Here is a 21,503-nt window from a genome sequence, read left to right as displayed (position 1 = left end):
AGTGGTCAACGTGTTCTGCCTTTTGAATCTTCCCTAACGAAGAGGACACGTGTCACATCTCCTTCCCGCCAACCTCTCTCTCACCTCTAATCTTCCTCCAATTAAAATTCGTGATTCTGATTTCTCAAACACACACAAACATGGATTTGTGTATTTGATTCTGTTCCCTAAAGTTTTGATTTTTTTTGTCACGATTATTATCATTATATTGGGACAGATTTTTCAAAAAAGATGACGCCGGGTTCAAAGAGGAAGACACCACCAGGGGTTCAGCTTCTGAGGAGAATCAGAGGAAGAAACTGGAGCCCGAAGACGTTTCGCTACGTGATTCTACTGATCACTTTCATCGCGTACGCTTGTTACCACGCTTCTCGAAAACCAAGCAGCATAGTCAAAAGCGTTTTGCACCCAGAGCCAAGCACTAAGCCACCACCGCAAGCTCATATTATCAACGAGCATCCTTGGCCTTTGGGAAACGTGTTCGTGAAGGAAGAAGCGAATGCAAATAATGAGTCTAAAGGATGGGAACCGTTTAACGGGAAAGGTGGTACGTCGAGGCTAGGAGAGATCGACGTGGCGTTTCTCGCTTGTTACTCGTTGGGAATGTACGTTGCTGGACATTTGGGTGATACGTTGGATCTGAGGCTGTTTCTGACTTGGGGAATGATTGGGAGTGGATTCTTCGTGGGGCTGTTCGGGATGGGCTATTTCTGGAATATACATTCGTTTTGGTTCTTTCTGGTGATGCAGATGGCGGCTGGGTTGTTTCAGGCGACGGGCTGGCCGTCTGTTGTGGCTGTTGTCGGGAACTGGTTTGGGAAGAGGAAGAGAGGGCTTATAATGGGGATATGGAATGCTCATACTTCTGTCGGGAACATTTGTGGTTCTTTGATAGCTGCTGGTGTTCTTCAGTATGGTTGGGGATGGTCTTTTATAGCTCCTGGTTTTGTCATGTCTTTAGGTGGAGTTCTTGTTTACTTGTTCTTGGCTGCTTATCCTGAGGATGTTGGGTTTCCGGATATCAATTCTAATTCCGGTAAGTTCATTAAGAGGAACAGAGACATTGAAGAAGAAGAAGAAAGTGTAGACGCAGATGTTGAAGGAGAAGAAAGTGAGGGTTCAAGGTTTAGGTATGAGAATAAAAGAAGTGTTGGTCTTTTGCAAGCTTGTATGATTCCTGGTGTTATACCATTTGCGTTGTGTCTCTTCTTCTCGAAGCTGGTGGCTTACACGTTCTTGTACTGGTTACCGTTTTATCTAAGCCAAACAAGTAAGTTTTTTGATAGTCATATTTAGAGAGTTTAGTGTTTTGTTATAATGTTCTTACAAGCTTTTTTATTTATTTATTTGTAGCTATTGGTGGAGAGTATATGTCTGTGAAAACAGCAGGAAACCTCTCCACTCTATTTGACGTTGGAGGCATTGTAGGTGGGATTCTTGCCGGCTACATTTCAGATAAATTCAAAGCAAGAGCTACGACCGCAGCAACTTTCATGTACGCCGCGATTCCGGCAATGCTTGTGTACCATTCCTATGGAGGCATCTCTCAGACAGTCAACATCGTTCTCATGATGGTTGCTGGTTTGTTTGTGAATGGACCTTATGCACTCATCACAACCGCGGTCTCAGCGGATCTCGGAACGCACAAGTCTTTACAAGGGGATTCGAGGGCGCTTGCGACTGTGACTGCCATTATTGATGGGACTGGATCTGCTGGTGCGGCTTTGGGTCCTCTTCTGACAGGGTTTCTTTCGACTTTGGGTTGGGAAGCTGTGTTCTATATGTTGGTCGTTGGGGCTCTTTGTGCTGGGTTGCTTTTGACCCGTCTTGTTATTGCTGAAATTAGAGAGAAACTTGGATATGTTGATGAAGGTAATGACCAAATCTTTGTTTTGCTAATCAGAGTGAATTTTTAGAAACGTTAATCCGAGTTTTAATTTTGTTTGTTTTTGCAGCTGATGCATCTGAACCACTCTTAAACGATAGAAGATGATGGAGAAGAGAATATATGTGTGAGAACAGAAGACATTGTTTGCAGTTTTGTTCTGTTATGTAATAAGAGTTTGAAGAGGAACTTACAAGTTCATTGTACTTTGTGTGTTTGTCTGATTATGTTATGATATTTGTTTTTGTCTAATAACAAATGAAGGGTGTTAGAGTTTTGCTTCCCGTTAATCTTTCCGACAATTCCTGATATTATTTTATCACAACTGAATGAAAAAAGCGTAACAAAAAACATAGGAATACTAGTACGTACCAATGTACCATAACCTAACATGTAAAAAAGAGAGAAGATTACTCTCATTAGATTCTTCATGCACTCACCAATAGGTGTTGTAAGAATGCTCAAAAAGTAACAGAATGACTAAGGGAAACATTATCGCCGTCGTTAGCTTTAGTCCTTAGGGAGTATATGATTTAATTTACATCAAAATTGCATCATATACTCTGGGACGCATATGTTTTGTCCTTAGCTAACATTTTTTTTTGTCTTTAGGTGATACGTGTCGGCAAGGAAATGGTGAAAGAGTTTTCGTTAGGGAAAAATCGAATTGGGATCGAGATCGACATTTCTCGTCTCTCTCCTTCTTTCTCGCGGCGATCGAAAGGGCGATTTTGCTCTCACCGACACATCTCCTTCGTGACGGTTCTCCCGTCGACGAATCTCCTCCCAAATCGTCTCCTCTCGACGGATCTTCTCCCGAGGCATTTCTCCGTGGTTCTCACCACGGATCTCTCGGCGCATCTCCTTCTCTCTCAATTCTCTGCGGTTCTCCCGGCGGATCTCTCAACCGTTCTCTCTTTAATTTTCTTTTTCTTTCAATTTAATGTTAAACTTTTTTTTTATGTTTTATTTAAAATGTATCTTTTATATCTTATCACACATTAAAATAAATATTATAAAATATGCTAAGAACTTTTTTTGTCTTACCAATAATCAACAAATTTACAAAAGTCCTTAAGCATTTGACCTTAACTAAAAAATAATATTAATTTATTCTAAGGACAAAATTTTGTAGAACCAATAATGTTGCTCTAAGAGCATTTGCATTGGTAGGTTTCTCCGTCACTGCGCATGTTATTATCATTTTTATATTTGTATTTTCAGAATAGTTTAGTTTTATATATTTAAAGTAAATGCTTTTAAAGAAAACAAGCACTTCACAGCAAGATAGCGTGAACGTATCTCAGTATTTTTGGATGTTTCTTCCTAAATGACCGATTCTCAACTTTTTCATTCTCTTTCTACAACTACTAGATTTTTTTAACCGCGCTACGCGCGGATAAGATATTATATGTATTTCTGAATTCTAAAAAATTATGTATAATATTGTATTATATTATTTAAAGAATATAAAATAAGACTACATAGCATAAATATATTTTTAAAATTTTCTTTGTGGATATTATTATGTTGTTTGATTGTTGTACTTGGTTCACATATTTGCATAGATATTTATGATAGATGAATAACTATATTTATATTATCAGTAAATAATATATATTTATTATATATGAATAACTATATTTTTATTATCAGTAAATAATATATATTTATTATATAATATAAGAAAAAATGAATTTACTTACTAAATGGATATGCAGATGTGTTAACTAATTCAACTTTATAAAGTACTACTCATAGTTCATATATCATTTATGTTCATCCTATCTTTTTTGTCCATCATTTCTTAAACATCTTCAAATAACTGATTCTAATTAATAATAAACTTTTGGATGACAAAAAAAAATTCAAATATCTAATTATCGCTTAAATATTTTATTAATATTGTTTAAGAAGCTTTCAAGTGATATCATAGTTTTTTTTTGTTAATTTTTAGAGTTTTTTGTATTTAAGATTTTTTTTCCATATTAAGCTTCTATTTCTTTTACAGAATATATATATATATGTCATAAAAATTACCATCAAATCAGTTTTACTTATTTATTATTTTGTTTTTAATGAAAATACATTTTTTAAATAATTTAATTTAAAATAAAATTATATATTAATTTGTTGTATTCTAACAATTTGATTGATTTAGTTAATTTGCTTTGGTTGATAACTTAAAAAGTTTTCATATGAATCGGAGAAAGCAAGTTTATGTTGTTATATTATATTTATTCGTGTATATATATTGCTAGTGTAATAAAGAAAGAACTTTATTTTTTTTAACTTCAAAAAAATACATTATTACAATTTGAAATTAACTAATAACACAAAAACAGTTTTAAAATCACTATTGCAGCCCCATCAACCATCGGCATAGCCTGTCTGTAACCACCACAAAGACAATCAACAACGTCAGTTACCAAAAAATAAGAACCAACTTGGCATAGGAATGAAAGAGAACAAAGGATAGAAGAATCATTCTCAAATTCTTCCGCAGAACCACAGTTAGTTAGATCTATCTCCAAACAGTTTAGGATTAACTGTGGTCACCAACATCACAGAGTGAATTTTATCCCCTGATTTCAAGAGGCCCCTAAAGGTTGATGAAGTCTCATACCACAAAATAAGTACACAGTTACGTCCACGTCGTGGAAACAATAAGTAGACAGTTTCAACAAATCATAAAAACAAATCCCAACAATGAACTGATCAACTATCAAGTAGTAAGTTTCCAGGCAAAAACTAACCTAGACAACACAATATAAATCTAAACCAAGATGCTAGACTACTTGAGATCATAAATAGAAAGGACCACCTGAATCCGTGCTCTCGACTTTGTCTGCATGTTCTTGATAGTCTCCCGAATACCATCATTTCAAACTTTGATCCATATTTGTTTTGGAGCCCCTCTTACAAAAAGGGCAGGTATACCTTCTCCTTCAGACTAAGATTGCAGTCGGAAAAAAAATGTTACGTCAGACAGTAAAAACAAAAGTTGTCAATTAAATAGAAACAAAGATAATTTATAACCTGAGCTATAACTTCATTGATAAGCTTCTCTGCTTTCTCAATAGAAGCAAGATTCCCAATTATCTCCACCGGTCTTAGTGCTGAATTTAGATCAGCCTCTGCATCCCTCCAAATTTAGATTTTGACACCAGAACTGAGCTGAAGATTCCTTACTATCTCCCCACCTTTACCAATAAGCGTGCCAACCTGTGAAGTATGTGGAGAAAATAAATAAGTGGATATATAACCCCGTAAGATTCATTCACACAAGAGTCAAAAGAGAAAACTAAACTGAACAACTTTTAAACTCGGGACTTCTTTCTTGCGAGTTGTGGAATGGGTATCACCAACCTCCTTATGAGAACCGCCCCCATTAACGTCTTTACTTCAGTCGTCACCCTCTTCAAGAGAACCACCGCCGTCGGCTTCCTTAGATTACATAACAAACAGATGGAGACACGAACCAAGATGTTGATGATGAGGATGGGAATGCTGCGGTGTCTCCTTTAAACGTCTCATTAAACAGATCTTGTACCTGTTCAAAACTGTCCCCTGAATTATTCTCATGCCAAAATCAACATCTCAAATATCAAACAATCAGTCATGTCTAATAATAAACCAAAGGGAAAAACTAATGCAGAGTCTTACACTATGCAGAGATTCATCATGGCCGCCATCTCGTTCAAGAAATCTCCCATTCCCTGTAAACCAAAAATGATTCATCACCACATAGTTCATAAAGAAGACATGTCAAGAAACATTGTACTATCTTTTAGCAAAAATAAAAAAAAAAGAAGAATTTACGTTTTGGTCAGCTTTATCATCATCACTATTATAAGCTCCAACATCATACACAAACCTCTTGTTGGAGTCAGAAGAAACTATGTTCCCACAACAAATAGAAAAAGAAAACCTTAATCAGACACATAAACAATACTTTTATAATAAAAAAAGTACGCAGATCAAGGAAATAACAGAAGATCCTCTGTATCCAATAATAAACTCCCATTTGTTTCCGTGATAAAATAATTTAGAAGACAAAGATGAAGAAAAAGAGAGTATAAGCCTCTTGGATAAACTGGAAATTTCTTCTTTACTTCATCTACACAGTTTCTTCTACAAATTTAGACAGGAGAGACATATGAGGCAGAGCTAGACAATCGATTAAGATGGGGGAGATGTAGAGTTAGCAGTAGATTCACGATTCACTGCTCCATGGAAACCAAAAGGGCTATTTATGTTTCTCAGAGGAGACTGAACCGATTGAGAGATGAAGATAACCAAAAAAACAGGCATGGCATCGAAGAGGATGATAATGTTTGATCGGTACGGCGGAAGAGACACCGGATTGGCCGGTACGTTAGATCGGCTCAGCGGAGGAAGCTCCGTCAGTTCCGTTTGATTGCTTCGAGATAAAACCGCCTGAAACAGTGGAATTGCGGTTAGAATTCATCGCAAATTTTGATTGTGATAGTGTAGACTATCTTGAGCAAGATAGAGATATAAAGAAAATCAGAGGGAGAGATATGAAAAGAACCCATAAATGATGGATTCATTGCACATAGATAGAGTGGAGTCGATTGATCGACTTTCCGTTGAGAAGATGAATAGTCCAAGAACGAAGAGAAGAAACAGAGAAGGCATCGTGGGAGAGAAAGCTTGTTACGGTTTCCAGAGGGTGGACTAACTGGGCCTGAAAACTGAACCAAAAAAATTAAAAAATCGAAGCCCAAAATATCCAATCCCATCGGTGACATGGCGAAAACCAGTGATCCTATTGGTCGATTTTATTTGTTGACGTGGAGGGCCTCTCCATTGAGGATATTCAGCTTTTAGTATTGTATTGATTTCTTTTTTAATTAATTTATTTAGAGAGGTATTCCCTAAAAAAATGATCGATGGGGATGGCCTAACCATCTTAGGAGAAGAGACAAACCAAAAATGTTGGTTCAATGGCATCAAACTCCACGGTAGCTTTTATTTCAGGTTGTAGCTTCCTCATTCAAGAAACATTGTAACTATGAAGAGTCATACCTAGCGTTGCATGACTGAACACTGTTAATCCTGGACATATTATTCAAAATCCGAAAACTAAACTGAAACTGTATTGAGAAAACTGAGACTGAAACCAGAACGAAAATTATAAAAACCCGAACGGTTCCTATATTTGTAAACCCGAAAAACTAAAACAGAACCAAAACCGAACCGAAACAAGATACACACAGCTAGTTTTATATTGTCTACACGCATCCGTAAGCTCGTGACAGTATAAAAGTAGCTGTGTGTATCTCGTAATACCATCTCCAATGCTACACTATAATTTTCTCTATATTTCACTCTAAAATAGAGTAACTCTATTATAGAGTTAGATTTACTCCAATGGTTCACTCTATATTAGAGTTACTCTATAATAAAGTGAAATATAGAGTAATTTTGTTTTTTCACTCTATATTTGGAGTAAAAAAATAAGATTACTCTATATTTCACTTTATTATAGAGTGAACCGTTGGAGCAAATTCAATTCTATAATAGAGTTACTCTATTTTAGTGTAAATTATAAAGGGAAAAATAGAGTACTGAGATGCTCTAAGGCATTCCAAATCTCCATTACTCTAATAACTCATTTTTATTCAAAAAAATGTAGTTTTCGACCGTATCAGACAAAAATGTGAGAGTGAAGTAAAAGAGAGAAGAAGAAAAAAAGAAACTATCTCCTCCACGCATCTTGTGGGTAGGCAATGACACGTCAGCAATTCAAAAAAAAAAAAGACGTATTTAAAACACGACGTCGACACATATAGCCATCGTTTACGTCTCTCAAATCGCGCTTCTCACCGACGAAGACGAAAGATCAGCGGAATCTCCTCCTCTTCGTTCTTACCGGTAGCTCGATCCCATGAATCCTGAATAGTAAGAACATTCCTTATTCCTCATCATATCCTTCAAATCGATTTGAGCGTCTCTGTAGTTTTAGCTTCTATTTGGATCATCGAAGAAGAAGGACCAATTTTAGCTTTGTTATCATTCTGTTTGATTCGATATCGTGGATCGTATAGATCTACGAAATTTTGTTGAGAGATCTCTTGAATTCACAGATGATTTTTCGATTTAAAAATAATAGCTATCGAATTGATTCTCTGTTGTTTTTTTCTCATTTGCAGTGACTATCTGTTCAAGCTTTTGCTAATTGGTGATTCCGGTGTTGGCAAATCATGCTTGCTTCTAAGGTTTGCTGTAAGTATCTCTCTCTCTCTCTTTCTCTATACTCATTACTCAGTGATCCTGTTGTGGCTCAATTTTTTGTTTTGTACAGGATGATTCCTACCTGGATAGCTACATCAGCACCATTGGTGTTGACTTTGTAAGCCTCTTCTCTCCAGTTATCAAATTGGTTATTAGTAAAATCGTTACAAGTTGTAATTTTGTAATGATCTTTTTGTAGAAAATCCGCACTGTTGAACAAGATGGGAAGACCATCAAACTCCAGATTGTAAGTTTGTCCTGAGTCGTGTCAGACCACTCAGATTGAAATTTTGTATGCTCACTCTGTTTTATTATTATCACCAATTATGCAGTGGGACACGGCAGGTCAAGAGCGTTTCAGAACCATCACCAGCAGTTACTACAGAGGAGCTCATGGGATTATTGTATGCTCGCATTTCTGACTCCCATGTTATTTAACATCCATTGATTAGAGACTGAATTGTTTTTTTTTTTTTTTTGGTCAGGTGACTTATGATGTAACAGACCAAGAAAGCTTCAACAATGTCAAGCAATGGCTAAACGAAATCGACCGCTACGCCAGTGAGAGTGTGAACAAGCTACTGGTTGGGAACAAAAACGATCTCACTTCACAGAAAGTAGTATCCACTGAAACAGCCAAAGTAAAAATATGCTTCACAAGTTCGTCACAGTTTAAGGTCTTTTTGGCATACTGTAATGTTTTGTTCTGGCAACACAGGCTTTTGCAGATGAACTTGGGATCCCATTCTTGGAGACAAGTGCCAAGAATGCTACCAATGTCGAAGAAGCTTTCATGGCCATGACTGCTGCAATCAAGACAAGGTAATTCATTATTAACCATCAAGCTGAGTTCATAGATTTTGGTCACACTTGGAGAGTAGGCTAAGTCCGGTTTGCTTGCAGAATGGCGAGCCAACCTTCTGGAGGATCCAAGCCAGCAACCGTCCAGATCCGAGGACAACCTGTAAACCAGCAATCAGGCTGCTGCTCTTCTTAATTCTCTTTTTGAAACACTTAACTATAGTATCTCATCCGTTTGAATGTATGACATCTGAACATCTTTGCCCTTCTTCATCTTTTATGTGTTTTGGTTTTTCAATCATTATGTTCAAAATCTTCTATATTTTTTGTAATGTACTTGGAACACAATAAGCTAAGTTTTTCATCGCTAAAAGTTGTTCTTTTCTTAAAATATAAGTCTCAGTTAACTTTAAAGCTAAAACATTACAGACACATTGGTCGAAGAATGGATTTTTCTTTCTGCCTCATTTAACGTAATATTAAAAACTCCCAAAATTGGGTTCGTAGAACAAAACGAAGGGTATCAGAAAGAACAAAATCCAAACCAGATAAGAGAGATTAAAAAAACAAAAGAGTCCAAACCCAGAGGCTGAAGGACCAAGACAGAAGAGAGAGCCTTTACTTTCCCAGAGTAGGGAACTGTGCGGCGTCTTCAATTTTTGGTGCGGGAGCAACCCTTTTTGGTGCAGCAGCCCTCTGGTTTTCTCCTCCATCGGCTCCTCTTGGTCCACGACCTCTTCCTTCAGCTCCTTCTCTTGGTCCACGACCTCCACGTCCTTCCCTTCCACCACGGTAACCACCTCTGTACCTCTCTCCATTCGCTGGTTTCAGAAACTCATTTATGCTCAACGACTACATAAACATACAATGGAAAGGTATAATAAGCATGCGATAGTTTTGACCAAAAAGCGCTTAATCCTTGGGAGTAAACTAGCGAACCTTCTTGGTCTTCTCCTCTTTCTCAACTGGGCGCTTGTCCTTCTCTGTTCCCTGATAACAACAACACCATTTCAAGTTTCAATAAGCACACACACTATTATAATAAAAGATTAAAATGAAATACAAACTCACCAGTTTGATGAAGACCTCATCGTTGTTGCTCTTTTTGTTTGAGAGCTGTTGCATGGTCTCAAACACCTTTGTGTCAACCTTCCTCTCCTCAATCTTTGTTGCCTGTAGAGCTTTCCTCTTCTCCTCCAAAACCTTCTCATACTCTTCCAGAGTCATCTCCTACAAAACAGTATAATCACCATTAGATAACACTTCACATGATTGAGAAATGAACTCGAAACATGATTTTATATTACCTTGTCCTCTGGCTCGGGCTCTTTCTCTTCAACAGGTGTCTCTTTGTTTGCATCAGTTGCTTCACCTTCCTTCTCAACTGCCAAACTCTTCTCCACCACTGCTGCTGATTCTTCAGTTACTCTAATGATTGCAACAAAACAATAACAGTTTATTTTCAAGACCATAGAAAACACATACATGATCTAAACCGATTCTTTTTAAAAAAACTTACGGAGGAATTTCATCCTCATTTGTTCCCCAGTTGCCACGGCCAGCTCCATCACGTTTAAACCCATTTCTACTCAACAACAAGTTTAACAAATCACAAACCAAAAATTATTACAAAGAGTATCAATTTTAAGAAGCTTTGCTTTGCTTTGCTTACCCGTGAGCTGTTCCACTCTGGCGGTCAAAGTTCCTACGTGGGCGTTCAAAGTCACCCGACTCTCCACGTCGACCACCACGGCCACGGTATCCACCCACAGACCCACCACGTCTCGCTCCATCTCCTTCCTCAAAGCGTCTGTAGCCTCCAACATATCCGTTTTCGTTACCAGGACCATCATTGTTCCTGGGCTCCCCGTTGAATCCACCACTCCTACCACGTCCATCACCACGTGCTCCACCACCGCGACCTCCTCCTCCAGGTCCCTTCTTTCCCTCCCTCACTAATCAAATTAAACAAAAAATGTAACATCTCATAAATTCAAGTTTAATAATTTCAATAAATAAATATAATAAAGAAACTCACTCATATCCCCGAGTCTATAACGACGACCAAATAAAGTCAAGCTCAGCTAAACAATAAAAAGTCAACTCTTTTTTCATCTATTACACTTGGTGTCTTCAGGACAAGAGTTCACAAGTTTGACTTTATTAAACTCAATCAAGCCGAACCAATTAATCCAATCTAATAAACTAGAATCAAAACTTGAGAAACAGAAAGCCTCACCAGCTTGAGAAGGAGGAAGCGGCTTAGTCGGCAGCTTACCAAGCTGAACCGGAGCAGGTTTCTCAACCTTCAACGGCTTAGCCGCCACGAGCTTGTGGAGATCCTCAGTGTCATCGTCCAAGAGATCGAAAGGGTTCACGGTCGCCATGAATGAATCTAGAAACAAACTAGTCCGGATACTATTATTTTTTTGAGGAATTTGTTTCTATTTTTTTGGAGGATGAAGAAACCCTTAGTGACTATACGTATTCATGAAGGAAGAATAAAAAATCAAGAATCGAAGATATGATTCGGACAGCGTTGTTTCGACGCCCAACAAGTGTGTGTGAAGAAGAAGGAAGCTGCGATAAGAGAGTAGTAGCAAAACCCTAGCCCTATGATACCTTTCCTCTAAATACCCTAATCTTAAAAAAAAAAAAAAAAACCATCCTCTGCGCGCGTCTCTACTGTAAACAAAATCTACGCCGTTCATCTCCGTAAGACTGAAACTATAATCAGTTTGGGCCGGGCCGGGCCGATTTTATATCAGCATATGGTTGAATTATTTATCTGCTATGGGCACGTGTACTGTCAGTAAACAGCTTAAATGGGCCAGGCCCGTTAACAGCACCGCTTAGAGAATGAGCTTCGCTTCACGGAACTTCTTTCAGTGATTCGTTGCTTCGTAGATTTGATTTCTTCTACAAACACCGATCAAAAGAGAGACGATCCTTAAGATGGCGACCATAGACGAGAGTTCTTCAGCTAAGAGATGGCTTCCACTTGAAGCTAACCCCGATGTTATGAATCAGGTATTGTCCCGTTTCACAAAGTACTCCTTCTCCGATCATCGGAAAGTGAACGTTTCTAAAACTGGGAAGATTCTATTCAGTGATTTTTCTTCGTATTGGTGTGTGTGTGTATGCAGTTTCTGTGGGGGCTTGGAGTTGCTCCAGATGAAGCGGAGTGTAATGATGTGTTTGGTTTAGATGACGAGCTCCTTGAGATGGTTCCAAAGCCTGTCCTTGCTGTTCTCTTCCTTTACCCCATCACCAAAAAGGTCTCTTCTTTGTAACTATCAATTGAAACCCATCTCTGAATATGTCTGCCTTGTATTGATTGAAAGAATCCATGTTTTTGGTGTATAGAGTGAAGAAGAGAGGATCGAGCAAGACAAGGAAATTAAGGAGAAGGTTAGTTTCTGATTAACAACACCTGTTTTTGTTCTTCATGAATTGGAACCCTTTTGTTTCTTTAGTTTCATATTGGTTCTGTGTGGATGATAGGTGCATAGTGAAAACGTTTACTTCATGAAACAAACTGTTGGTAATGCTTGTGGAACCATTGGTCTTCTTCACGCTATTGGCAACATTACCTCTGAAATCAAGCTTTGTAAGTCTGTTAACATCTATCTGTGTGCTTTTTTTCCTTTGATCAGAAGGGTATATAATCTTTGACGATTATCACTTCCTTTTTGCAGCTGAGGGGTCGTTTTTGGATAAATTCTTCAAAACCACATCCAATATGACTCCTATGGAGGTTTCTCCATCTTATCATCTTCCTCTAGATTTGATGTTTCTTAACTGTAAGTGTTTGTTTCATGGTTAATGTTTATATTGGTAATTATGATAGCGTGGAAGGTTTCTAGAGAATGATAGTCAAATAGAGGATGCTCATTCAGCAGCTGTTACAGCTGGTGAAACACCGGTAAACTCATACCTCCGATTATGCTAATGTGGAAACATATTTATTTATATGTTACATTGTTTTTTTTTCTTACTTTTTCCCATCTTCTACAGGCTTCTGATGACGTGAACACACATTTCATCTGTCTAGCTTGTGTAGATGGTAACGAAGTCTCTCATTAAAAAAATTAAATCAAACTCAATTATAAATTGGCACTAAATCAAATATTGCAGGTGAGCTCTATGAACTTGATGGAAGGAAAGCAGGACCAATTTCACATGGTGCTTCCTCTCCAGCTACCCTCTTGAAGGTACTTTAAACCTTTTTAGTCTTTACCAATACATGGAGAGGGATTATGCAATGGTTTTTGTGTGTGTTTTTTTTTTGAAACTTTGTTTGATGTGTAATCTTGGGGTGGTATTAAATGTACAGGATTCGACGAAAGTGATAAAGAAGATTATTGAGAAGAATCCGGACACGCTCAACTTCAATGTGATGGCCATCTCCAAGAGAACCTGAGGATGTTCTTACGAAGCAAAGCTCATTAGTGTTGTGTTTTTGAGTTTATGACACAATGATCCACACGGATTGTTTACCTAGGTGGATTATGTTTTACTGCTTTCTGAATCTTCTTTTTCTTGTTTCTGAAACTTTTAAGAGTTTATGATCTCAAGGTTTTTTTTTTTTTTTGAACAACCTACCTTGTGAGAATAACCTACTTTGTGATCTCAAGGTTCTTAAGAGAATGAATTTCTAGCTTAGTGACACATATAAATCGAAATATAAAGAAGCCACCAAAATAGAAGTGATAAAGAAATCAAAGTAAATATGTGTTTATTTTTTTTTTGAACAAACTGTAAATATGTGTTTATTATGGGTATAAATAAAAAAATCGAATTTTAATCAATAAATCAATAAATCCACCAAAAAAGTATAAATCGAATTTTAATGTCACTCTACAATTTAATTGGGGATCAATCAATTCTGGGTTTTCTCGTCTACTTCTTAAATAAATTTTACAGAGGGAAAACAAAAAAAAAGCGAAAAAGGAAAACGTGAGAAACGAAAAAAAGTAACAGTTGTTGTCGATCAAAGTCATCTTTCTCGCAAAATCCCTTCTTCGAAATCATCCATCATCAAAGAGTCACACGTAAGCTCTCTCTCTCTCTCTCTCTCTAATCTTCGTCTATGAATGATGTGAAGAGGAAAACAAACGAGGAGCCTCAATTCCAATCTTATTCGTGCGTTTCCCGATCTGCAACTCGAGCGATATGGCGTTATTAGATTCTGGGCTTCGATTCATTTATAGCTAGGTTTTAGGTTCACATCCTTGGATCTGTTCTCATTAGCTGCTAAAACAAGTTTTCATTTGTTTCAATTCCAATGATTTTTCATCGAACATTTGATTATTGTTTATTGTTATCGTGTGTTGTTGCAGAGGTTTAGGAAGAAAAGGGATGATTCGATCGTGAATTTGAATTGAAGATTCTGCAGTTAAAATGTGGAGCTCAAGTGAGGAAAAGAGCGGAGAGGTGGCCGGTCTAACACCGGTTTACCTCAATGTCTATGATCTCACCCCTGTCAACGATTACCTCTATTGGTTTGGGATCGGCATTTTCCATTCCGGAGTAGAGGGTATGTAATGTTTATTCCTCTCTTGCTTGAGTATGTTCTTTGCTCTCAACTTGAATTGTATGTAGCTCATGGTATGGAATATTGCTACGGAGCTCACGAGTATTCATCGAGTGGGGTCTACGAGGTAGAGCCTAAGAACTGCCCTGGCTTCATCTTCAGACGCTCTCTTCTCCTGGGAACTACAACCATGTCCCCTTCTGATTTCCGCTCTTACATGGAGAAGCTCTCGTCCAAGTTCCACGGTGACACCTACCATTTGATCGCCAAGAACTGTAACCATTTCACCCAAGAGGTTTGCTTGCAGCTCACGGGTCAGCCTATTCCTGGATGGATCAATCGCCTCGCCCGTTTAGGTAATAAAGAGAGATATCAAAACCTCTCCTTTTGTGTTGTCAACCAAACTAATCGTCTCATTTGTTGAGTTTCAGGTTCGTTCTGTAATTGTCTTTTACCAGAAAGCATTCAGCTCACAGCTGTTAGTGCTCCTTCCGAACGCCTTGAGTTCTCTGGTAAGCTCCTCCTGATTAAAGAGAGTTTTTAGTGATGCTCTTTTGTGATTAAAGCAAATCTTCAATGGCTTTTAAATGTAGATGGGGATGAATCGAACTCAGAGGCATCTTCTGTGTCAGATGATGATGAAGAAGAAGGATCAGAGAAGCATCTCATTAACGTTGCAGACAGAGATGTTGTGTATCTACAAAACAAACCAGTGCGACTTACCAGAGAGTAGATACCCTGAGAAGCCAACCAGCGACTACTTCCTCCTTTGAAGCTACCCTTTTAGTGTTTGTTACACAATATAGCCATGGAAACCCAAAAAGGGGGGTAAAGTGATATTCGTCTCCTTATTGCTGCGCTTGTTCTGCGTTAAAAAAATCAGTTTAGTATTCTTCTCATTCTAGAAATGTAAAAAACATCTTCCAGATTTTATAAAAATTAAGCCACCCCTTTCTCAGTAAATATTTTTTGGAAGATGTCTCCACATCTTTTACTTATTGTTAAATTGTTGTATATTTTTCTTTTTATTGGTCGAGTTCAGTAGAGAAACAAACCAATATCAAAACAAGAAACGAGAAGATAAAAAAAATTATGCTTTAGATAATTACGGTGACAGGTTAAGGAATAATATGAAGACAAAACTGCCAAATGAATGAATACAAAACTCAAAAAAGAAAAAGGATGTTATAAAGTCCACTAATGTTTAAAACGGAAGTAATTCATTTAATATGATTCTTCTATATAGGGTAGAAAAAAAGCTAACACCCCTTTTTGACTAGCAATCTCATATAGTCACAAGCAATCTCGCATATGGTAGAGACTAGAGAGAGAGGGAGAAAAAGGATTACATAGATCTCAGCAATCTCATGGCCAACATTCTCCGGCGACCTGTTCTCCTTTTAACGGTGGCCGCCGTCTTATTCTCAACCGCTCCGGTTTCAAACTCTATTCCATTTATATTGTTCCACGGTAATTAATTTCATCTTCAATCTAGTTTATGTTTTTTCTTTTCCGATTAATTATGTTTAAAAACATAACAATTAATAATAATAAAAAAGGAATTGGAGATAAATGCTCTGGTGGAGTTAGTAACTTCACGCAACTCCTAAGCAACCTCTCCGCCTCTCCTGGCTCTTGCTTGTAAGTTGTGTCATCAACCTTTAACAAACACTTAACTTGTCTTTAACTCATCTTAATGGTCTTTATTTTTTTTTCAAAGAGAAATAGGTAACGGAGAAATAGACACATGGTTCATGCCACTAATGCACCAAGCGAATGAAGCGTGTGAGAAAGTTAAAATGATGAAAGAGCTGAGTCAAGGTTACAAAATTGTTGCCCAGTCTCAAGGCAACTTAGTAGCTAGAGGTCTAATCGAGTTCTGCGACGATGCTCCTCCTGTCATCAACTATGTTTCCTTAGGAGGACCTCATGCTGGCATCGCCGCTATCCCCAAGTGCTCTGTAGATAAACTTTAAATTTATTAATTCTATTGGTTACTACTCTAAATCACTGTTATTAACAACAATGGAGTTAATCATGTGTGTTTTTGTTGTGTGTGAAGTCTGGTCCAATCTGCGCTATAGCAGAAGATTTGATGAAGTTAGAGATATACAACGACTTCGTTCAAGTATATAACAACACTATCTATATATCTTTGTTCAAGATCAAATTCCTTTAATCATGATTTGATTTAGTTAGTCACTATGCAGGATCATATTGCTCCTAGTGGTTATGTCAAGATCCCTGGTGTAAGTTATTTACTTAAAACCAAATTAATTAGTTCAAAATCGATTCTGGTTACCAAGCACGATGGCTTTGTTTTTTTCTCAGGAAATGACAAAGTATTTGGATCACTCCAAGTATCTACCAAAGCTGAACAATGAGAGACCTGACCAAAGAAACTCCACTTTCAAAAACCGTTTCATGAGCTTACATAACTTGGTTCTTGTCATGGTACTTTGCTGTCTCCTTTCTTTTTTTTTTTAATTTGAAAACATGTTTTTGTAAGCTTATAATTGAGTCTGTTTTCTTCTTCTTAATCCTTAAATAGTTCCAGAACGACACAACACTGGTCCCTAAAGAAACTTCTTGGTTTGGATATTATACAGATGATGGCTTCGATTCTCTTTTGTCAACTCAACAGGTGAATCTCTCATTCTCTGTCTTTCCTTTCTTTGTTGAAGATTTGTTTGCTTTTCTTTTTTTTTTTTGAACACCGAAGATTTGTTTGCTAAAACTATAAATGCGTTCTTCTTCAGACAAAACTATACATAGAAGACTGGATCGGTCTGAAAGCACTGGATGACGTAGGAAAAGTGAAGTATGTGAGTGTCTCAGGGGACCACCTTATGATAGCGTATAATGACGTTGTGAAATACGTTGTGCCTTACTTGATGGCTTGATGCACACAAGTTCGTAAAATCTTTAACATGTGACTCACTGTCACTTTATAAGAAAACATATTTGCTCCCAAATCCAAATATAACTGATAATATTTGAAATTATTCGGTAAATTTTACCAAAAAAATTATTCGGTAAAAATCTTGTGTTAAATTTGACATTAACCAATTACATGTTTAGAAAATATTTGATTGGTTGGTGTTGTTCATATGAAGTTCCAAAAGTAATTATTAGTTGTTAGTCAATACAAATATAATTTTCCAAAAATCTTGAAAAGGCATTTAATAATCGTATTATAGGTAACGAAATAAAACTTATAAGATTGTGAAAGTCACCTAATGTAAATCATTGTATTTCAGTATGTATCATAACAGTTAATCCATCATCAAATGAAGTTTTCAAGTATTATTACTATGTACTTTGAATAACAGCAAATCCAACATGGTTGCATGTATTAAGATCTTTGTTAAACGTAATGAAGGCAGAGTCCTGATTTTGTCAACATGGTAGTTAGTGTGCCTAATGGACAAAGAAAAAAAAAGGTGATTTCCCCTTTTCCCAATTCTGTTTGTCATCAAGAAGACAAGAACATCTAATTTAATCAGATTTAATTAATTTAAAATGTAAAAGGCTTTTTTTTAACAATGCTAAAGGCTTTTAAGTATTGATGTAGTGGGAGTCAATAATCTAAAACGTACATCACATCAAAAGTTGACCCATAAAAACGAAATAAAGTTAAGATCTAGGATGCACCACATCAAAAGTTGACCCATGTGCCATTTGGAGCCACGGGCTCAAAGACACAGACCGTTGGTTGTGGTTGGATGGTCCGGCCACACGTTCGCATGATGGACACATGAGAAGCGTGGTTGGTGGACTCATATGACCATACAATCTCGGTGAAAGCTTTAGTGCCCTCAACTCCGCAGCCTCTTTCTCGAGCCGTATATTCTCTTCAGTCAGTTTCTCTACGCATCTCTTCAAATACTCGCAGTCTACTTCAGTTTGCTTCAACTTGGTCCTATAAGACACAAAAATTGATTTGTATTGTAAATAAACATTGTTCTAAAGGGGTAAAATAGTCAATTAATGTCCTAAAATGAGTTATATATGACTCCCACCTTGCTCTTCTGTTTTGGAACCACACTTCCACTTGTCTTGCGGTTAAGCCTAGCTTCTTAGCCAAAGCCAGCTTCTGTTTCTGCAGAAGTACCAAAGCCCATGTTAGATCAGATTATTTACAAGAATACCCTCTCTCTATAATATGATGATGAACAGTGGACTTACGGGGTTTAGAGTATTGTGCTCCTTGAAAGTGTCTTCGAGAACAGCGGATTGATCTTTGGATAGCCTAAGCTTCTTCCGACAAGCCTCTCCACCGTATTCTTCTTCTTCTTCCTCCGAGGTTCCACGTGAGGAAGATCGATCCAAAGTGACGTCGAGATCATCTCCAGCACCACCTGATGTTCCTTCTCTCTCGCTTCTCCTCTTGCCGCTCACGTTGCTAGAGATCGTGCTGTTTGGGGAAGAAACTCCTGTCTCCTCCTCCAAATCAACCGGCAAGCTGTTCACGTTTATTTTCGTAAACAACTGTTGGCTTTGATGATCTGCAAAAATGGAAACGTGTTATTTCTAGATCTATTTGTGTCTTGAAGAAAAGGTCAAGACCTTGAAGAAGAAGTGCACCTGAGGAGGAAACAAAGGTTTGGTTCCATGGAAACATCTGGAGATTAGATATGGGTGAAGAAGTGGGTTTGAGATTCATCAGCTTGTGAGGATGGTGAGTTTGTGCAAACCCCAAGCTCAGACTTAAACTCAAATCCTCTTTTCCCATCATCATGATAAATATAATCTAGGCCTTGAATATTTTCTTTGACCCAAGAAAATTTTCAAAAAGTAAGGTTTTGTGAAATGAGAATATATATATAAAACGCTTTGGTTTTTATGAGTAGAGGTGACAAGAGAAACTTTGAGTTTGTCCTCAAAAGCTCTAGTTTTGGTAGTGGAGGAAGTGTAAAGAGGACAACATCAACCTTCTAGGGTTCTTATGGAGAGATGGAGATAGAGAGGTGTGAAATGGGATGAAAAGAGATGATTAATATAGGAGTTGAATGAAATGAGAGCTTGCCATGTTGGCCAATTAATATGTAAATCGTTATAATGACCTTTTGAAACCTCTATTATTTTATCACCAACTTGTTGCCTCATTGTCTTTCACTTTTTCTTTGTCTTTTTCCTTCTTTTACTATTATAGAGAGTACATCATATAAGTCCTCTCTTTCCTTAAAACTAAAATTTATTCTGTATATGTATGGAATCCAAAGTGCTTTAGTTTCAAAATTAACACTCACATTACAGTATCTTCTTGTAAATTCCTGCCAAAAGCAACAAAATTAACGTGTGTGGAAAGTATATATGTATTTATTTTTCTTGAACTTAGGATTGTGCACATAAATATGTATAAGTATATGGTATGTCTATAGAAGAAAAGAAAATTAATCAGTCGAGATCACACAAGGATGATACCAAATATCAAAGAAATAGTTGGCAATATTGGTTGATTAAATATTGAGAAATGGAATAAATCAAGTGGTTGGTAAAAAACACAATCCACATGAATCTGAACTCCTTCAAAGTTGTGGGCCAATAAACTGCTGTGATCCAGTCATATCCATGTGGGACGTGGGATCTATCACTTCATTTAACACCATAATCATGGATCCAATATTTATTGACTGTTTCTCTCTATACGTTCATTTCAAGAATTTATATACTTTCTGTATCCATTAGTTTTATAGAACGTGGTAGTAATAACAAACTAATAAAAAGAAATTAGTTAAACTGTTAAACTATAAAACATCATATTTATTTTGTAGTAAAAACAGAATTTTATTTTTGTTAACCAATTGTAGACTTTTTACATAATCGATTAAAATCTATATCTAACCCCTATTTTTACACAGATGTATCTTTTGAATTTCGATTATCAATCGCAATACTTGGAAGACGTGTTTATGTTAAAAAATGTAAGACGTGTTTATGTTAAAAATGTAAGACGTGTAATTTTTTTCACAGCTAAAAGATGATTTATTAGGATTTTATTTTAAGAAGTTTTGTTAGAGTGGTCTGAATTTAATTAAATCGAATTTGAGAACTCTACAGTTTTGGGCTCGAGAGGGTAATATGGGCAGGTAGGTCCCCTCACGTGACTATAGGGGACCCGAAAACACTCGACCCGGCCGTGCGTTTTATTTTGTATCCTCACACGCCGACATCTTATCATTTGCGCCGACGCGCCTTCAATCATTTTCGCTTCTTTGTAATCATTATATGCAAAATTTGCAAAGAAAATGTTTTTTAACAACTAGAATATCAACTCAATACATTTACTTCTGAATGTTTTTTCTTATTTCTGAAGGTTAAAATGCAGTCTCAGCCAATACGTAAAGCAAAGATTCACGAATAAAAATACAAATCGTTATTTTCTGATGATGTAATCATTTGAGGCGTATCGCGTATATATATGTTTTGCTTTTTGGGTAGGACTAATGATAATGCTCAATGTTGTTAAATCATGTTTGATGCGTAGCTTAATAACAGAATTTGCTGTAGACTAATGTCACCATCATTAGGGGACTTTAAATGTTTGGACCTAACTTTCCTTAGAGCACCAATATCGGCGTATCTAAACCCAAGTCCCGACATAATATTGGCCCAAAAGAAAATGAAAAATAAAGAAAAATCGGACAAACGTTTTCAGAATAAGAAGTTTTTAACAAAGTCCTTGGGAGTACGTGGCAGCTCGGGAAAGGCAAACCCAAGGGGAGAGAGAGAGTCGAGTTTGGTCGGGATTCATTCACTTCGTCTCCTTCTTCTCTCTCTCTCGACAAGGCGATATCGGCAGGAAATAAAGTCATCGCAATCCTCTCTGTTTTGTCGTTTAATCGAGTACCAAAACCGATCGAACCCCAGAAGGTTCGTGTTCCTTCATGTACCTCCCTTTTGTGATTTTCGAATTGTTTAGACTATATAATCGAGGTTTGTCTTTCTCGGTTGATTAGTGTTAATTGATTAGGGTTCTAAACTGAACCAATGGGTTAAGAACTGAAGCTATGTCTG

General features: G+C 37.1%; 7 protein-coding genes across 11 annotated transcripts; 5 read left to right on the top strand and 2 right to left on the bottom strand.

Annotated features, from left to right (window-relative positions):
- The first annotated feature begins 49 nt into the window (after positions 1 to 49).
- LOC103860921 (putative glycerol-3-phosphate transporter 4) lies at positions 50 to 2,169 on the top strand. Of its 2 annotated transcripts, XM_033288141.1 has the most exons (3): positions 50 to 1,270; positions 1,354 to 1,872; positions 1,956 to 2,169. In XM_033288141.1, exons 1-3 carry the CDS (start codon positions 232 to 234, stop codon positions 1,991 to 1,993), a joined length of 1,596 nt encoding a protein of 531 aa, XP_033144032.1. In that variant the 5' UTR covers positions 50 to 231; the 3' UTR covers positions 1,994 to 2,169. The 2 variants fall into 2 exon arrangements, with proteins under 2 accessions (XP_033144032.1, XP_033144031.1); XM_033288140.1 differs by having other exon boundaries at positions 1,354 to 2,169.
- Positions 2,170 to 7,551: 5,382 nt separating this feature from the next.
- On the top strand, positions 7,552 to 9,320 carry LOC103860920 (ras-related protein RABD2b). The gene is made up of 8 exons (XM_009138605.3): positions 7,552 to 7,813; positions 8,065 to 8,137; positions 8,217 to 8,264; positions 8,346 to 8,393; positions 8,479 to 8,550; positions 8,632 to 8,787; positions 8,865 to 8,968; positions 9,050 to 9,320. The coding sequence occupies exons 1-8, from the start codon at positions 7,800 to 7,802 to the stop codon at positions 9,141 to 9,143; spliced, it is 609 nt and encodes a 202-aa protein (XP_009136853.1). The 5' UTR covers positions 7,552 to 7,799; the 3' UTR covers positions 9,144 to 9,320.
- Positions 9,321 to 9,381: 61 nt separating this feature from the next.
- On the bottom strand, positions 9,382 to 11,562 carry LOC103860919 (RGG repeats nuclear RNA binding protein B). Its single transcript, XM_009138604.3, has 7 exons — positions 11,187 to 11,562; positions 10,620 to 10,902; positions 10,467 to 10,532; positions 10,255 to 10,375; positions 10,019 to 10,177; positions 9,887 to 9,937; positions 9,382 to 9,799 (listed from the first exon to the last, which is right to left on the bottom strand). The coding sequence occupies exons 1-7, from the start codon at positions 11,332 to 11,334 to the stop codon at positions 9,566 to 9,568; spliced, it is 1,062 nt and encodes a 353-aa protein (XP_009136852.1). The 5' UTR covers positions 11,335 to 11,562; the 3' UTR covers positions 9,382 to 9,565.
- Positions 11,563 to 11,647: 85 nt separating this feature from the next.
- On the top strand, positions 11,648 to 13,607 carry LOC103860918 (ubiquitin carboxyl-terminal hydrolase 3). Its single transcript, XM_009138603.3, has 9 exons — positions 11,648 to 11,977; positions 12,094 to 12,225; positions 12,314 to 12,358; positions 12,452 to 12,557; positions 12,646 to 12,704; positions 12,798 to 12,872; positions 12,965 to 13,013; positions 13,085 to 13,161; positions 13,284 to 13,607. Exons 1-9 carry the CDS (start codon positions 11,903 to 11,905, stop codon positions 13,368 to 13,370), a joined length of 705 nt encoding a protein of 234 aa, XP_009136851.1. The 5' UTR covers positions 11,648 to 11,902; the 3' UTR covers positions 13,371 to 13,607.
- Positions 13,608 to 13,805: 198 nt separating this feature from the next.
- On the top strand, positions 13,806 to 15,446 carry LOC103860916 (deSI-like protein At4g17486). Its single transcript, XM_009138599.2, has 5 exons — positions 13,806 to 14,001; positions 14,290 to 14,486; positions 14,552 to 14,839; positions 14,915 to 14,995; positions 15,077 to 15,446. Exons 2-5 carry the CDS (start codon positions 14,351 to 14,353, stop codon positions 15,214 to 15,216), a joined length of 645 nt encoding a protein of 214 aa, XP_009136847.1. The 5' UTR covers positions 13,806 to 14,001; positions 14,290 to 14,350; the 3' UTR covers positions 15,217 to 15,446.
- A 159-nt stretch (positions 15,447 to 15,605) lies between these two features.
- On the top strand, positions 15,606 to 17,488 carry LOC103860915 (palmitoyl-protein thioesterase 1). Of its 3 annotated transcripts, none has more exons than XM_009138598.3 (8): positions 15,606 to 15,953; positions 16,043 to 16,124; positions 16,204 to 16,444; positions 16,546 to 16,611; positions 16,694 to 16,732; positions 16,815 to 16,937; positions 17,093 to 17,127; positions 17,243 to 17,488. In XM_009138598.3, the coding sequence occupies exons 1-8, from the start codon at positions 15,851 to 15,853 to the stop codon at positions 17,256 to 17,258; spliced, it is 705 nt and encodes a 234-aa protein (XP_009136846.1). In that variant the 5' UTR covers positions 15,606 to 15,850; the 3' UTR covers positions 17,259 to 17,488. The 3 variants fall into 3 exon arrangements, with proteins under 3 accessions (XP_009136846.1, XP_009136845.1, XP_018513031.1); XM_009138597.3 differs by having other exon boundaries at positions 15,659 to 15,953; positions 17,035 to 17,127; XM_018657515.1 differs by lacking the exon at positions 15,606 to 15,953 and having other exon boundaries at positions 16,212 to 16,444; positions 17,035 to 17,127.
- Positions 17,489 to 17,918: 430 nt separating this feature from the next.
- Positions 17,919 to 21,128, bottom strand: LOC103860914 (homeobox-leucine zipper protein HAT1). Of its 2 annotated transcripts, none has more exons than XM_018657516.2 (4): positions 19,053 to 21,128; positions 18,672 to 18,991; positions 18,506 to 18,585; positions 17,919 to 18,405 (listed from the first exon to the last, which is right to left on the bottom strand). In XM_018657516.2, the coding sequence occupies exons 1-4, from the start codon at positions 19,222 to 19,224 to the stop codon at positions 18,120 to 18,122; spliced, it is 858 nt and encodes a 285-aa protein (XP_018513032.1). In that variant the 5' UTR covers positions 19,225 to 21,128; the 3' UTR covers positions 17,919 to 18,119. The 2 variants fall into 2 exon arrangements, with proteins under 2 accessions (XP_018513032.1, XP_009136844.1); XM_009138596.3 differs by having other exon boundaries at positions 19,071 to 21,096.
- Between the last annotated feature and the right edge of the window lie 375 nt (positions 21,129 to 21,503).

This window comes from Brassica rapa, chromosome A03 (assembly GCF_000309985.2).
Source record: "Brassica rapa cultivar Chiifu-401-42 chromosome A03, CAAS_Brap_v3.01, whole genome shotgun sequence".
Classification (NCBI taxonomy): domain Eukaryota; kingdom Viridiplantae; phylum Streptophyta; class Magnoliopsida; order Brassicales; family Brassicaceae; genus Brassica; species Brassica rapa.
Note: the sequence above shows the minus strand (reverse complement) of the source record. Positions and strands in the feature narration are given on the sequence as shown.